The 15630-nt window shown below is 51.4% G+C and overlaps 2 protein-coding genes across 2 annotated transcripts; one reads left to right on the plus strand and one right to left on the minus strand.

Moving 5' to 3' along the window:
* The first annotated feature begins 932 nt into the window (after positions 1-932).
* On the plus strand, positions 933-12287 carry BEST1 (bestrophin 1). Its single transcript, XM_031504950.3, has 9 exons — positions 933-4427; positions 4597-4691; positions 5191-5424; positions 6008-6162; positions 6856-6933; positions 8324-8476; positions 8914-8994; positions 9571-9722; positions 10013-12287. The coding sequence occupies exons 1-9, from the start codon at positions 4276-4278 to the stop codon at positions 11190-11192; spliced, it is 2280 nt and encodes a 759-aa protein (XP_031360810.2). The 5' UTR covers positions 933-4275; the 3' UTR covers positions 11193-12287.
* On the minus strand, positions 12013-15428 carry FTH1 (ferritin heavy chain 1). Its single transcript, XM_021555923.3, has 4 exons — positions 15189-15428; positions 13694-13840; positions 13125-13250; positions 12013-12341 (listed from the first exon to the last, which is right to left on the minus strand). The coding sequence occupies exons 1-4, from the start codon at positions 15297-15299 to the stop codon at positions 12183-12185; spliced, it is 543 nt and encodes a 180-aa protein (XP_021411598.1). The 5' UTR covers positions 15300-15428; the 3' UTR covers positions 12013-12182.
* Positions 15429-15630: the final 202 nt, after the last annotated feature.

Raw genomic sequence — 15630 nt, forward strand, 5'->3', positions numbered from 1 at the left:
TCTATCCCAGTACTGAAACTGGAGAAGGGAAAGGGATTTCACCAAGCTTTGGGACCTACTGTCCTTAAAAACACTTACTGTTCTCTGGAAGAGAGCAAGGAGGGCACTGTGCCTTTTCCAAACAGCTGCTGCTAACTCAGAATTAAGAGTAGCCCTTTGGCATTCCCAAAGCAGGGATTCAACTCCCAGCACAGCAATCCAATCTCTACATCTTTAGCATGGAGAAAATGAAGATGATTCCAGGGCTCTGAGGCTGAGGATAGATGTCAGCACTTCTTTGCTTCCTGCTCTGCTGAGCAAAGCAGGCTTTCAGACCATCCTCCTCCTCCTCAGGGTCTGAGGCCACAGGAGATGTGGAAAGAGATCCTAGCAGCTCTGCCACGCTGGTAGCCCCTCAGTTATTTAATATTAAATTCCACACATATTTTCTGCTGTCCCAAGGGCAGCTGTGGAGCACACGAGCTGCCAGCAGAGCTGCTCTCAGAGGAGGGCAGCAGAGGCCCCCAGATGCCAGCACATCCCTCCACAAACAGCAGGATACTCAGGGAGTTATTGTTCCATGTCCCCAGGAGCAGCCAAACTGCTCCCAACAGGTGCAGCAAATGTCTCACCTGAAGCATTTTGGTTTCCCTGCTGTGTGTGGGGATGAGGGCTCAGGCACTAAGACCTTCAAGATCTATCTCAGCCTGCCTGTTCAGCAATTCCAGCACTGGAAGTGGACTACATTCCCTTCAGAGAGGGTCCCCCTGCTCTCATGTCCCTTCACAGAGCACCAATCCCACATTTTAAACTATGCTCTCCCTGCCACTGGCAGCAATTCCCAGGACTGCACCAGAAATCCCACATCAGGCAGATGCCAGGCAGCACCTGCTCCAGAGGAGCAGTGGAACAACCCACTCCCCTTATCAAGGATGAGCCACAGAAAAGAGAAAACTACAGCTGTGACAAACTGATCCAAACTACTTATGTTAAGTAAGTGTCAAAGACAACACACAGGAGATAGTTGGTTATTACAGGAGCCTGGGTCTGCAGCTGCTCTTACCTGCAAGGATCAGACCTGTGCTCCCTCTCCACAGTGTCCCACAGCTGCCTAAATGATGGAAGATCAGTTCATTAAGAAAAGATTTTGATTCAGAGCCTCATGGAAGGGGAATGTCCTTAAGACCTGGCCAGAAGCATTTGAGGAGCTGGTGGAAGGGAAGGATGGTCACAATTAGGAAGGAGCAGAAATGGGACAAAGGACCCTGGGAAAACAGAGGGAAGGAGTTTGCTGGCTTGGTGGAAGTTGGAGGGCAAGACAAGGACCCCAATGTTTCCCAGGATGTCATGCAAGGAAGCACAGTGACAGCTCTCAAGCACTGCTGGAAAAGCAAGAGCAAAAGGAAGCGAACACATGGGAAGAGTCTTGGAGAACCAGTGGCAGAGTGGAAATCCTCAGCATCCAAACCCAGCTGGAAGAGGTGGCAAACTCATCCAGGGACAGTGAGGGATGACAGGGAAGCATGCTGTGAGAGCCAGGCAGAGCACGGACCAGGTGTTTCACGGACCTACGGAAGAGAGGGCAGCCCCCAAACATGCCGTGTTTTACAGCCTTGGTGGAAAATTCCAGCCCTGCATAATCTCCTGGGGTTCCTGTAAGATTGTGACATGGAGAGAGGGACCAAACAGGAAAGAATTAGAGGAAAAATGCCTCTCTTCTGGCAGCCACCAAGGCTGTGCCAGGAGTTAGCAGCAGCGGAGCAGCCAGCCCTGCCTCCCCCTCCTCCGGCCGCCTCTATAAACACGCACGGCTTACTCAGAAGATTAGGAGGGAACAGGGCAAAAGACAACAGAGTCTCTTTTGTAATGAGGAGGGATTACAGCATCAAGTGACCGGCTGCAGCTCCCAAGTGGGTCTCAGGCTCCTTAGCACACCGTGTGGGGCAGGTCCAATCCCCCTATGAGCCAAGGGGACACGAGGATGCAGGTGGTGGCCCGGGCCACAAAGGACCCAGCAGGGACACGTGCAGGACCAAACCTCCCCAGACTCCAGCACAGCCCAGGAGCCCATGACTGTGAGTATTTGGTCCTCCCAACAGCAGCAGGAGGAGGATCATTCTCTCCTGCAGAGATCCAGCTTCCTGCCTATCCGTGACCTCCTCTGGCTCCATCCCTCTGCTCTGTCTGCTCATTGTCCGTCTTTGAGATATCTGCTAGGGTCTGTTTGTGGTGGGTCATGCACCTGATGTCCTAGAGTCTTGCTTGCTGTTTGCTCCCACAACTGAATTCCAGGTTCAGTCGACTTCCAGGTGTGTTGGGTTAGTCCAGAGGGATAAGCAGGGGATGCAGGTAGTGGCAGGCAGCAGCTCTCTGGGTGGGCTCTTCCTGCCCATCTTGACTCCGGTGTGCCAGTGAGCCACCTCCCACCACGGACCTCAGCCACAAATGGAACATGCCAGCAGCCCAGTGACATCCCAGGGCAGCCCAGCACAGGCTGGCAGGTGGGCAGGGAGGTGTCTTAACCATTCAGGGCTGGAGGGAAAAGTACTGGGAAAAGCCCCATATCCCACAGAGGAACAGAGGTGGGCGACATCCATTATTTACATGGCCAAGAGCTGGAGTTTTCCTTCTTTGGTAAAAAAGGGAATCTGCATTTGAATTACGCAACAAAGAATCTCCCTGAGCGCTTTCGAGCCCTAAAGCCCAGAGAAAAGATGCAGCTTTGTGTAAGGGGCCCCAAAAATGTATGGAGTTTTGGGCATGCTTTTCTCTTCTGGACTGCCTGTGTGACCTCTGGGGCAGTTAAAACCTACTCTTCCAAGTTCTGTACCCAGAAATCCATATGGAATGGCCACAAGGATTTACTGAAATGGGCATTTGTGCAGCTGGGGACAGAGACAGCTCTGCTCCTCTATATCACCCTTAAAAGGGGACTCAGGGACCTAAGTTATGACAGGGAAACCCAAAGGAGGAGTGTTGCATCAAAAAGCCAAACCCAGGACAAAGATGCTGCTTGATTGAAATAGCTGAAAATACAGACTTTGCTGGTTTTCTTCACAGCAGCAGCTCACTAGGACCTGAGTTGTCTGCATCTAAGAGTTAAATCCTCCACTGGGATGCTTAAGTTATAAACAAATGAGGAATGTGGGCCCAAACTTACCTTGCTTCAGGGTGCGACCTGTCCCTTGAAGTGCTTCTTCATCCCCATCATTCAGGGAAGAACCTAAGGCTCCATAATCATTAATGTTATTACCTCTGTTAAATAGAAATGCCTGGTGACATGTTAGGATTTAGAAATACCAATAGTTTTCACACTGGATAATGATTTCTAACCCAAGAAATCATTCACCAATCTGCCTGGCATGGATAACACTAGTGTCTTGTTGAACACTGGTGTCTTGTTTGTTGGGGTGTTTTAAAAATAAATTAAAGTTTATGCAACTATGAGTCTGATTATTAATTTATTATAAAGAATTATTTATGCAAGTTAGACTGGAAGTGAAATTGGGATGCTGCATGTCTGGAGAGCATTTCAGGAGCCTGAATGCCTATTTTTCAACCACTCTGATTTATTGTGCAACATATGGTTGAAGGAGAGGGGAGGTAGAGCTGCTGGAATTTGGGCACTGTAAGCCTGGCCAAACTCCATCCCACAGATCTCCAACAGGGAAGGCTGCTCTGCCTACAGGACTAGGACCAGCAGAGTGCAAACAGCTACCCTTGCTGGGACGCCTTTATCTGGATCAGTCCCAAGAAATCTTTCTGGGGTTTTTCCTTTCCTTTGGGTTGGGTCTTTTTTTTTCCCAGCACTATTTCAGGAAGATGTTTCCCAGCAAGTAGGTTTACAGAAACATATTTGGAACAAAAACTGTATTAAGAAAATTACTAGGATAAGCATAAACTTTGCAGTTTGTGACCCTGAGACTAATCTTACCACAAGTGTTTTGTGGAAGGGGCTGGCACATGGGCTTTGTCCTCTTCACCAACCAGCCCCACTTGAATGCTGACAAAAATCAAACACTAAAAACAAAGGGATCCACCAGAAAATACATCCTTGGTCACTATAACCAGCTCAAGGACAGAGAAAAGATGGCAAATTCACGAAATTAATTGCCTGCTGTCAATTTCCTCCTGGTTCTCTGTGCTGCTGCCTACATCTTGCCTGGCTTTTGATCTCAGCTCATTTTGTTTTCTCCTTCCTTTCCATCTTGCTTGGTGGGACACTTGGGATGTCCCTGTATCTCCTCCTGCTGAAGCTCCAAGCCCTGCTTGTTGTGTGCCTGCACAGGAGCTGTGATGACAGTGACCTACACCAACCGTGTGGCTGATGCCCGCCTGGGCACCTTCTCCCAGCTCCTGCTCCAATGGAAGGGCAGCATCTACAAACTGCTCTACTCAGAGTTCCTGATCTTCATCTCGCTCTACTTCACTATCAGCCTTGTCTACAGGTGAGCAACTGCACACCCACAGCCTAGCCTGGGGCAGGACATGGGAGAAACGCAGGACTGGGGCAGGGATCCTGCTGGGCAGGCACTTGCCAGACTGTTCCCAGGACGGAAGGGGAGGGGAGAAAGGAGACAAGGGATAGGGAGAACTGCTTCTGTTTGTCACTTTTAGGCTGATCCTGAGTGAGAGCCAAAGGCTGATGTTCGAGAAGCTGGCACTGTACTGCAACAGCTATGCCGAGCTAATCCCTGTGTCCTTCGTGCTGGGTAAGGAGCTGTCTGGAATCCAGCAGGGAGGGGAATAGGACAGCATTTCTTCTTCTTTGTTCAGCAGAGCTCTTCTGGCAGAGCAGGTCCCTCCCTCTGCCTTAGTAAAACTCTTCAAGTGGGATATATCCTTTATTGTCACAGCTGTGAGTGTCCCCCAGCACAGGAGGACAAGCTCCAAGTGGCACCAGGAATTTGTGGTTGCCTCATGCCTGGAAGTTTTTAAGGTCACACTGGGTGGAGCTCTGAGCAGCCTGGTCTAGTGGAAGATGTCCCTGTCCAGAGCAGGGGGTTGGAATAAGATTATCTTTAAGTTACTTCATAGAATCAGAACAGTTTAGTTTGGAAAGGAAGTAAGAAATCCAGCCTCCTTTTAGAATGGAGGACTGAATTCCCCTCCAGACATTCCTGCACCCATCCCTGTGTGAACAGGAGAAGGAGATCAGACTGGGAAGAAGCAGCTCTTTTCAGATGCCTGACTCTCTCAGCTCCCCTCTAGGTTTCTATGTGACCCTGGTGGTGTCCCGCTGGTGGGCCCAGTACGAGAGCATCCCATGGCCAGACCGGATCATGAACCTGGTGTCCTGCAACGTGGATGGGGAGGACGAGTATGGGAGGCTCCTGCGCCGCACCCTGATGCGCTACAGCAACCTGGTCAGCGTGCTGATCCTGCGCTCTGTCAGCACCGCTGTCTACAAGCGCTTCCCCAGCATGGAGCATGTTGTGAGGGCAGGTCAGCACTGCTCCTTGCTGCTCCTCTACGGGAAGGGGGCCCTGGGAAAGGTTCTTTGGAAATGGGGTGGTGCTGTTCCCTCAGGGCAGGTGGGAAATTGAGCCCGAAGTCTCCAAGCCTAACTGCTGGGCACACTGCATCTTCTTTGGAGATGTTCCTCAAGGTGCAGCAGAGTTCCCAGTCTGCCCATGTTGTCTGGGTTCCCTCAGCAATCCACAGAGATGTGATATTGTTAGTCTCCTAAAAAGAAAAGGCGCTTTAGGGACACAAATGATCCCATTCTCAACAAGTATCTATGGACACCATGCAGCTGCACCCTCAGCAGTGCTTTATCTCCCTGATGGCTCTTATCTAGTGTACTGCAGACATCCAAAGTGAAATCCCACTATCCCACCTCCATGACTCAATGTTTTAACAAGGAGACTTGTCCTTTTGCATGTCTCCCCAAAATTTTGAGTCTTCACTAAGATTTTTAGGGAGAGCCAAGGCATCCACCTGAGATTCAGATGTTTTCATTCCAGAGCAGATCAGTTCCTTCTGTCCTCTATGTCCATCCCCCTCCTAGCTGCTCCTTTCCATCCAGGCCTCATGACACCAGAAGAGCACAAGAAGTTTGAGAGCTTAAATTCCCCTCACAACAAGTTTTGGATCCCATGTGTGTGGTTCTCCAACCTGGCTGTGAAGGCAAGGAATGACGGCAGGATCAGGGACAGCGTGCTGCTCCAAGGCATCCTGAATGTGAGTGACAGAGGGGACAGACAGGTCTTTGAGATCCTGGGGAATGGGAGGCAGCTGTGAAGCAGGTTCTTGACACATTCCAGAACAGCCAATGCCTGTGGATGTTTCCAGGATCCAGATGGAAAGCCACAAGGAAGAATATATTTGGAAGTCTAGGAGAGGTCAAAAACAATCAACAACTGAGGTCCTGTAGAAAACATTGCTATTAAAAACTCTTAGATAGTTTTGGGCAACAGGCCATGCTCCACAGGTGAGACATGGCAACAATCTCTGCCCAGTTGCACAGAAAAAGGAGCAGCTCATCCTTCTTGGCATTCATGTGCAGAGAAAGTCACGTGGTTTCTGTTGCCTGGAGCAGGATTCATCTCCACAGAGAGAGAGAAATCTCCCTCTGGGATACTTATATATAGACAGGAGAGAGAAATGGATGCTTCTGAGGGCATTCTTGGCCTCACCTGTCGGCTGCTCATTTTGTGAGGAGAAATTCTGCTGTGAAGTGAGCTACAAAGGGATCTTGGGCTCAGGGGGAGACACCCAGACAGCAGGAAATTCCTCCAAAGCTAAGACTGAGCCCCCCTTCCAGAGAAGGTATAAGCAGAAAAGGCTGGAGCAATGGAGGACAGTGGTGCTGGAGAGGTTCTGTAAGAAGATGGGAAGTCATCCTAACATCCCATTCCCTTTTCCCTGCTGCAGGAGCTCAACACCTTGCGCAGCCAATGTGGGAAACTCTACGGGTATGACTGGATCAGCATCCCCCTGGTCTACACCCAGGTGAGAAGGGAATCCCCGTCCCCATTGGTTCACCCCATGCACATCCCCACTTACATTCACACCTGGAATGGTTTGGTTTGGAAGGGACCATAAAGCTCATCCAGGGACACCTTCCATTATCCCAGGTTGCTCCAAGCCCTGTCCAATCTGGCCTTGGGTACTTCCAGGGATGTGGCAGCCACAGCTTCTCTGCGCCAGGAACTCGCATCTTCTTAGTGTGAATGGGAATTTCTTCCTCATATCTAATCTAAACCTGCCCTCTATCAGTTTAAAATCACTGTTCTGTGTGCTGTCACTATCTGCCTGTGTAATAAGTCCCTCTCCTTCCTTTCCATAAGCTCCTTTAAGGTACTGGAAGGCCACAGCCTCCCCAAAACCTTATCTCCAGGCTGAACAACCCCAGCTCTCTCAGCCTTTGTAGAAGTGCTTCATACCTGACCCACCCATGAAAAATGGAGGATACTCTTGAATCTCTCACCCCCTGCTGCACATCATCTCTTCCATTGGCACCTCAGCACACACCCAGCCCAGCCTCCTTTCCCTAACTCAGACACATCCACCTCTCCAGAAAGAACCTCTATCCAGGGGTAACAAATCCCCACAGTTCCATGGAAACACACTAACACACAGACACGCTCCCTGCACCACCTTGCACGGATCACATCCTGGGCAGGTTGTGCCAGGTGTGTACTCAGCTGTTTATCAGCTCAAGCAGACACTTTGGCACCACCTTGCTCCTTTGTCTCCTACAATCCAGCTGCTCAGATAACAGGGATGCCCTTCACCATGAAACAGGAGCTGTTGCTGCTCTGGCAGTGCCAGAAGTTAATGGGGAACATGTTGGAAAGTGTATTCCTGTTTTGAACACCCTTGTTTATATCAAGGGACCATGTGAGAGTCTTGGTTACTTTTAACTTGAAAAGGGGAAGTTTCCAGTCCTGTGGTGACAGGCAAAAGCACAAAGCTCAGCAAAGCCTGAAATCCAGGCAGGCAAATATTAATAAAAGCTCAGCATGAGGAGAAAGAAGGAAGGAGCAAATAGCAGTGCTAGGGTTCCCTTCCTGGACTTGGAAGCAGCTTGCCGGCATGAACTGAGCCATGAGACAGCTGTAGCACATCCAGGATGTCATGTGATTGCTGCTGCCACTGGCCTGTGACACCTGCACAGGTATCATTCCAGGGACAGCACACAATGTAGGTAAAAGCTCAGGGAAAAGGGAACATCTGTAGCTTTCTGCAGGGAAATGCATCCTCCTGAAAAAAGCCTGTCAGAACTGAATCCAAGGCTATGCAGAGGCTGCAGAGCTTGGCTTTGGAGCTGTGGGGTGGAACTGAAGGGAGATGCTGGGAACTCATGCTGCCCTGGTGTGCCACTTGGCATCCTTCCCAGGTGGTGACCGTGGCTGTTTACAGCTTCTTCCTGGCCTGTCTGATTGGGAGGCAATTCCTGGATCCAGAGAAAGCATATCCTGGCCACGAGCTCGATCTCTTCGTGCCTGTGTTTACATTTTTGCAATTCTTCTTCTATGCTGGCTGGTTAAAGGTAAGTCCAAGAAAACATGGCTGAAGCCAGAATCTGACCCAGCCAAGGGTTTTTCCCAGTGTGAGCTCACCAGGAACCCTGCTGTGTTCTTTGATCTATGGGCAATAACAGGAAGCCAAGAGGGACTTAGGAAGTGCCAGGACTTTCTAATTTTCCAACTGTCTCATTCTGGACACCAGCTGCACTTTTCCTAGGCTTTGGTCCTTCCTAGAGGGGAAAAAAGGAACTCCTCCTTGCAGGAGAGTTGTGTGAGCAGGGGCAAGTTACTACAAATTCCAATATCTCCCAGCCCCTGGGATGCTTCCGCTTCTGACCTACCCCCTTTTGGGAAGAAAAACATGGTTTGGAATTCAAAGGACATCACACCTGACTTCTCCCTGCAGGGAAAAGGGCAGGGATGGCAATGGTAACCTTTGCTGTGTGCTCTCCATATGCAGGTGGCTGAGCAGCTCATTAACCCTTTTGGGGAGGACGACGATGACTTTGAAGCCAACTGGCTCATTGACAGGAACCTGCAGGTAAAGGGGAGAATCTTGCTCCCTCACCAGGAATTGGTGAGCCTCACCTGAAGAGGAATACCAAGGCAGGACAGTGACCAAGTTCTCCTGCAACACTTCTGCCTCCAATGGGAGAGATCGTCCCAATCCACAGCAGGGAATTTGGGGCTTCTGGCATATCTTTGTACACAAAGGCTGCCTGCAGTTTCATCCACACTCTGGCACATGGGATGGATCAGGGCTGCTTGTTACAGGCCTCAGCTGCCTTTGAATGATACATCATTCCCGCTCCTCCTTGCTTTCTTACCCTCTGTCCATCTAAAAGTGCCTCCTCTGCTTTCTGCTATGCAGTAACTTCCACCCTTCTGTCCTAGTGAGTCTGTTGCTTTCCTATCTCCTTAAGCACCATTTTCCTTCCAATTAATCAAATCTCTGTGTGAGAAACAACCCAAATGACAGGAAACCACAGCAACCCCAGCCACTTGCCTGGTTTCCATGATGCACCGCCTCCTCCAGCTCTGTGTTCCTTTGTCCCTCAATAACAGGCACACAAAATGCTCCTCACCCTGTGTGTGACATTCCTCTTGACCCCCACAGGTCTCTCTCATGGCAGTGGATGAGATGCACCAGGATTTACCCATTCTGGAGAAGGACCTGTACTGGAACGAGCCTGATCCTCAGCCACCCTACACCGCAGCCACCGCCGAGTACAAGCGCCCGTCCTTCCTGGGCTCCACTTTTGACATCAGGTGAGTGCAGGCACAAAGGGTCACAACACCTGGATCAGGTCTTATGTAAGACATTACACTTGAGGAGCTTTTAGGCTCATCCACAAGCACCAACATTCTGCATGGAAAAGGATAAATCTAACCTCTTTTCCTCACTCACCTGTATGATGAGCACCCCTGCTTTGGGGGGCTAATAACAATACAGGGAGAGCCTTGCCACTGGCAAGCAGCATTCCCAGTGCTGCCACACTCTCCAGGAGATCCCTCCCCTCCCTCTATGGCTGTGTAACAGTCCACTTCGCCTTTCCCAGCATGCAGAAGGAAGAGATGGAGTTCCAGCCCCTGGAGCAGATTAAAGAGAACGAGGAGGCCAACCACTCCACTCCCTTGCTGGGACACCTGAGCCGCCTCCTGGGTGTCCAGTCCCCGAACTTCTCCAGGTCCTCTTCCCGGATGAACCTGCTGCGCCGGCGAGGAGATCCCACGTCGCCCTTCTCCCATTATACCTACCAGGATATGGGGAAGGCCGGAAGCCCTTGTGGCATCAATCAGCCAAGGGGAGACTCCCAGGAGCAGTGGGACAGTGAAGATGGAAAACTAAGGGAGTTTGATGCTTTCATGTCCACCCCCTTTTACGAGAGGCCTGGGTTCTACAGCGCTCCACAGACGCCCATCAGCTCCATCCCCATGATTTTCCCTTCCCGACGCCAAGGGCGCAAGAAGCCACCAGCACTCTCCAGCATTGCTGCGTGCTCCACTTCCCTTCGGGATGTCATTGTCAGTGCCTCCCCTTCCAGGGCCAGCGACGTGGACAAGAGCCAGAGCTCCCTGGGCTCTGCTGCAAAGGAAACCTTTGTTTGGCCAACAGAGCGGAGCAAAGGTCCCGACTCGGTAGCTGTGACAGTAGAAGAAGGAAAGAGCAGCTCCAGGGAAGCTGCCACCATGGGAAGCCCTGGAGCACAGTCCACAGCATCCAACAGCCCCAAATTCCCCTTCCTGCCAGAGCCCCCTGAGCATGAGAAGCACGGCAGTTTCAAAAGCTTGAAGAGCTCCAAAGCCTCACACCCACCCTGGCTAAACCTGGAGAGCACGGCCTTGGCCACTCCCAATTCGGAGCATTCCAGTGCCTTTCACACCCCCAGTAACAAAACCCCTGGAGGCAGCACCGCCCTCTGCTTCTCCTTCACTCCTGTCACCTCTCCAGCACTGAAAAGGTCCCACAAGGGCAACCTAGGCCCTGAGGCTCTCAGCCTGAGTTTGGAAGATGCAGCCAGCGCTCCAGACCAGCATCCAGAGGTTTCCAGGAACATGAGAGATGCTGGGAATGGAAACACCAACCCCCCAGCTCCCAAAGAGCCCAGGAGAGCAGAGAGTCCATCCCCCAACGACTCGGGAATCTCCCTAGCTGAGGGTGACTATGTGGGGCTGATGGAGGTGATCCTGGAGGCCAGTGAAAGCCCAGGGGAGGAGCAAATGGACCAGTACAGCTAAAGGAGAATCCATGGATCCATGGGATACCTGCCTTATCCTGGCACTCACCCAAACAGAGGTGCTGGACACACAGCTGGAGCTCAGTCTGGGCTGAAAGCAGCACTAAGAACACACTGCTCCTGGCCTCAGCTACAGCAGCAGGCACAACTCATGTTGCAGTAAGAACAAAAGCAAAAAACCCAATCTGTAGCAAAAGAACAAGACTTGGAGTGTTAAATATTGCAGGTACCAGCCTGACCAGCCAGGTGTGCCCCAGAAGAGGAGCACAGTTAATGTGGATACTTCCTTCCTCCTCAAAGCAAGAATGAGAACTTGAGTCCTTTCTCAGGCAGAATTTGCACTCGTAACAAGATAGTCCAGGGAAAAGTAAGGGATTGAAGAAAGCCCCATCACTTGTGATGCAGACCCGCAGTGCCTCTTCCAGTCCTGCCTGGCTGGTGTTTTTCAGTACTGGGAAAAAGCAAGGTAAGGGGCTTGCCAGCACAGGCAGCTGCAGCATCTGCCCAGCACATTGCTTCCTTCTGAAGTTCCACAACTCCCAGCAGGAATTTGTCAGTGCTCAAGAGAAAGCTGGATGGCAGCAGACACCACTCAGCTGATTTTTACTGCCCACCCTCAGAAAATAAAAAGCAAGGCTCAAGCCCAGGAGCTTGGTTTTGTTTCCTCATTTAAGTTCCCTGAAAGAAATTTAAAGAAACCACAGAGATTTTCCTACTTCTGTCTTCAGCAGCAAATCCCCCATGTCAAACAACAAATTTACCTCCCGCTGCATTCACTACAGCTGCCTATTCTTCCTCCAAACTAAACAGGAAAAGCCAGCTGGAACCAAGTCACTTTATTGGCCGGAGGGCAGTACATAAAACACAAACAGAACAGGGGATATTTGGTACAGAGTATGGAACTGTTTATCTAGGGAGCTGAAGCTGCATGCATGGCTGAACAGTAAGTAGGAGTCCCACTGAAACCCACAGCATGGCTCTTGGCAAGGCTTCAGCTGTGACAGTCCCCGAGGGTGTGCTTGTCGAAGAGATACTCTGCCATGCCGTACTTGGGGGCCCCCATCTTCCGCAGGTTGGTCACGTGGTCACCCAGCTCCTTGATGGCTTTCACCTGCTCATCCAGGTAATGGGTCTCAATGAAGTCACACAACTGAAAGGGAGACCAGAGGTTCAAATTCAGGCCTGAAACCCTACTGAGGCTCTCTAAGGGAAAGAGCAGATGCAGAATTTTCAAGCTGAGAGGAAGCAGCCTCTAGTTTTGCTGCAGAACAAGATCAAAGTCAGCCAGGCTTAGGTAGGCTCACATGCTCCAGAACCCTGTAGAGCCAGGCAGCTCAGGAAGCCTCTCCTCTTCCTCACAGCAGGAAGCATTAGCCAAGCCCCTGAACAGATCAGAGACACCCCCACTGCACAGCAAACTCACAGCAGTGGGGATTTATACCACTGGTTTTGTTTCAGAAAGTCCCTCTAACTTGGGCAGGACATTCCCAAGAGTGCTTGGACTTTCACACATATTAATCTCTTCCTGATATTAAGCAACCTCAATCCATCCTTGCCAAAAACTTCCATCTACAAAGAACTCCATGTTTTCAGATACTGTTCTGAAACACCAGGGCTTTTAATATTCTAAACCAACTCTGGAATTTTGTGGCAAAAAAAACCTTGTGACAAAAAAGCCTTAAAAAGATGGAACTCAACCCCCTCAGAAATGGTCTCCATAGAGACTGTTCACAGACACCACAGAGGGAATAAAGCAGGTCCCTGTCACTTTAAAAATGCTCCTGGAAGAACAGCAGTAACTCCACCAAAGGACTCTGGAAGGGCTGCAACCCTGGTTCACACCTTTTTTCACCTTTAGCAACACCAGGCACACACAGCTCAGCCCCAAAGCTGCATCCTTGGCCAGCCATGCTGACCCCCAGCATGCACTTACATGTGGGTCGTTCTTCTCAGTTGCCAATTTGTGCAGCTCTAGCAGTGATTGGTTCACGTTTTTCTCCAGGTGCAGGGCACACTCCATGGCAGTCAGGCCATTCTCCCAGTCATCACGGTCTGGCTTCTGCAAGGGGAAAGCACAGGCAATGCTTTCTGTAAGAACCCAGAGACCAGCAGGGTGCAGAGCTTTAGATCACTCTCAAAGCCTGTTTAGATCAAGTTTAGGCATTTATGCAAAGTCAAAAGTTTGAAGAGCACCCTCAGAACAGAACTGATCAAACCCTTGAAGTCCCACTTCTCAAAACAGTGCATAGAGCACATCTGCTCTGTGTTAAATTTAACGATGGTGATGAACCAGTTGCCTTCTGGTTCTGCCCTCATCCCACAGCAAACAACAAGGGGCTCAGCACCCTCTCCTTACACTTTTTGATTAGTCAATCAGCACATATAATCAAATTGCTCCACATCTCAAACTGCTGTGCCTCCCCAGTGTCAGCTGCTGCTCCTTCTGGGGAGGACCCAGAGGAAAATTCATCCCCTCCCAGCTGGGGCCAGCCCCGAGCTCACCTTGACATCCTGCAAGAAGATGCGCCCACCCCTCTGGTTCTGCAGCTTCATCAGCTTCTCAGCATGCTCCCGCTCCTCGTGGGACTGGTGCAGGAAGTACTTGGCAAAGTTTTTCAGGGCCACATCATCCCGGTCAAAATAGTAGGACTGAAAAATAAAGAGTTCACAGGCTCTAAACCTCTGCTCCAGGATGGCTACAGTCCAAGGCCAGGCCAGAAAGGCAGTGTGGAACAACTCTCCCCAAAGTATCATTCGATTTTTCCAGTTAGCATTAAATTTTAACCTGTACCTCTACCAAGGGCACAAATAAATGGTGTTTGTGTCCTTGGCTCAGCTCTAAAAACACAAAAGAACCCTGAACCTCCACAGACACCTGTTCTGAGCACCATTAAACAGCGGCCTTGAAAGGCCTTTTTCAAGGAGAAATCTTCCCTTTGTTTGCCTGAGCTTGTTTACAATGATCACATTGCAAGTCAGGGTCATGACTTGCAACATCAGGTAAGGGTGAGCCAAGAACTTTAGGTACTCCTGCAATAAAACTCTTGCTTCACTAGGCTTTCCAGGGATTAGAATAAGGAATACACTTTCTACTTTTTTTGCAGGGGCGAAGAAAAGTCACATTTAAAATACAAGAGATAAATTGAGCTACAATATGAATTCAACTGCAACTAAAATATGAATTAAATTACTTTTCTGAAAACAAAGAAAACCGCCCTGTAACAGCAGTCAAAAGCCGTGACACAGCTTGTTTATTCCTTGGTTAGAGCCATTACCAGGATTCAATGCAAAGTTCTGTATGAACTGCCAATTATTTACCGACCTACTCCAGAACTCTGCTCTTAGACCAGCGGCCTGGAGGCTCGAGGCAAAGCACCGGTGCTTGTGTACCACTGCCACCCACCAAAAGAAGCTCAAAAAAGGGCTCAGAACCAAATTAACACAGAAGAGAACCTATAAAATACGTGCCACAACTCAGCACAGTGCCACTGGGAAGTCTCAGTGTCCCAGCACGCCCAAAGCCCCAGGATTGCTGCACAGAGGTCAGGGAACAGCTATAACAGGCGCCTCGGGCCATAGGAGACGTGTAAACACAGGGCCCGAGAAAACCACAGATTCCTACCGATTCCTGGAGGAAAACCCGAGCCTGGGAGGCAAGCACGCCTGCGGGAAAGGTGCCAGGAGCCTCGTTAGGCACCTCCCGCTACCCAGCCCGGCCCCAAGGGCAGAGGCGCTGAGCGCGGCTGATAACGGAGCCGCCAAGGGCAACGGCCCCGCGGAGCAGGCGAGATAAAAGGGCCTCACCTACACCCAGGGGACGGCCCAGACGGGCCTGGAGGCAGCGGGGGGAGGAGGAGGTGGAGAAAAAGGAGGAGGAGGAGCCGGGCCCGCAGGCACCGCCCGGCGCCCAGGAACCCCCCGCCGAGCAAGGCCCTCATGCAGCCCCTTTATCTCTCGTAGGACCCTTCCCTCACGCCGCCGCGCCCGCGGCTCTCACCATGCTGAGGTACACGTAGGACGCGTAGAGCTCCAGGTTGATCTGGCGGTTGACGGCGGCTTCGCAGTCCTGGTGGTAGTTCTGGCGCACCTGAGACGGGGGCGCTGCCATGGCTGGGGTGCTCCGGTGACTGTGCAGACGGCGGTGTGAGGGAGGGGTGGCGGCGGGCCCGAGCGCGGCCGGTTCCGTCCAAGCACTGTTGACGCAGGAACCCGCTTCGCTCCGCCGCCGACGCGCTGTGAGGGCAGCCCGCCCGCCGCCGCGCCTTTTATACGGCCGCGAGCCAGGCCACGCCCCCGCGGGGGCGCGCGGCGTCCCGGCGCGCCTCTGCTGGCCCGGCGTGACTCAGCACCCGCCCAGGCCACGCCCACCGCGGGGCGGGGCCGCCGCGCGCCGCCGTTTCCCGCCGCGCGCCGCCGTTTCCCGCCGCGCGCGCGCGCCG

The sequence above is a fragment of the Lonchura striata genome, chromosome 5 (assembly GCF_050655825.1).
Source record: "Lonchura striata isolate lonStrDom1 chromosome 5, ASM5065582v1, whole genome shotgun sequence".
NCBI classification, from domain to species: Eukaryota; Metazoa; Chordata; class Aves; order Passeriformes; family Estrildidae; genus Lonchura; species Lonchura striata.

What these genes read in the sequence shown, in the direction of transcription:
- BEST1 (XM_031504950.3), top strand. Translation starts at nt 4,276, where the DNA reads ATGACAGTGACCTACACCAACCGTGTGGCTGATGCCCGCCTGGGCACC. An exon ending in TGCTCCAAGGCATCCTGAAT is followed by an intron (nt 6,163 to 6,855) that starts GTGAGTGACAGA and finishes TCCCTGCTGCAG; the next exon opens with GAGCTCAACACCTTGCGCAG. An exon ending in GGCTCCACTTTTGACATCAG is followed by an intron (nt 9,723 to 10,012) that starts GTGAGTGCAGGC and finishes CGCCTTTCCCAG; the next exon opens with CATGCAGAAGGAAGAGATGG.
- FTH1 (XM_021555923.3), bottom strand. Translation starts at nt 15,299, where the DNA reads ATGGCAGCGCCCCCGTCTCAGGTGCGCCAGAACTACCACCAGGACTGC. An exon ending in CCTACGTGTACCTCAGCATG is followed by an intron (nt 13,841 to 15,188) that starts GTGAGAGCCGCG and finishes TTTATTTTTCAG; the next exon opens with TCCTACTATTTTGACCGGGA. An exon ending in TCTTCTTGCAGGATGTCAAG is followed by an intron (nt 13,251 to 13,693) that starts GTGAGCTCGGGG and finishes TTCCCCTTGCAG; the next exon opens with AAGCCAGACCGTGATGACTG.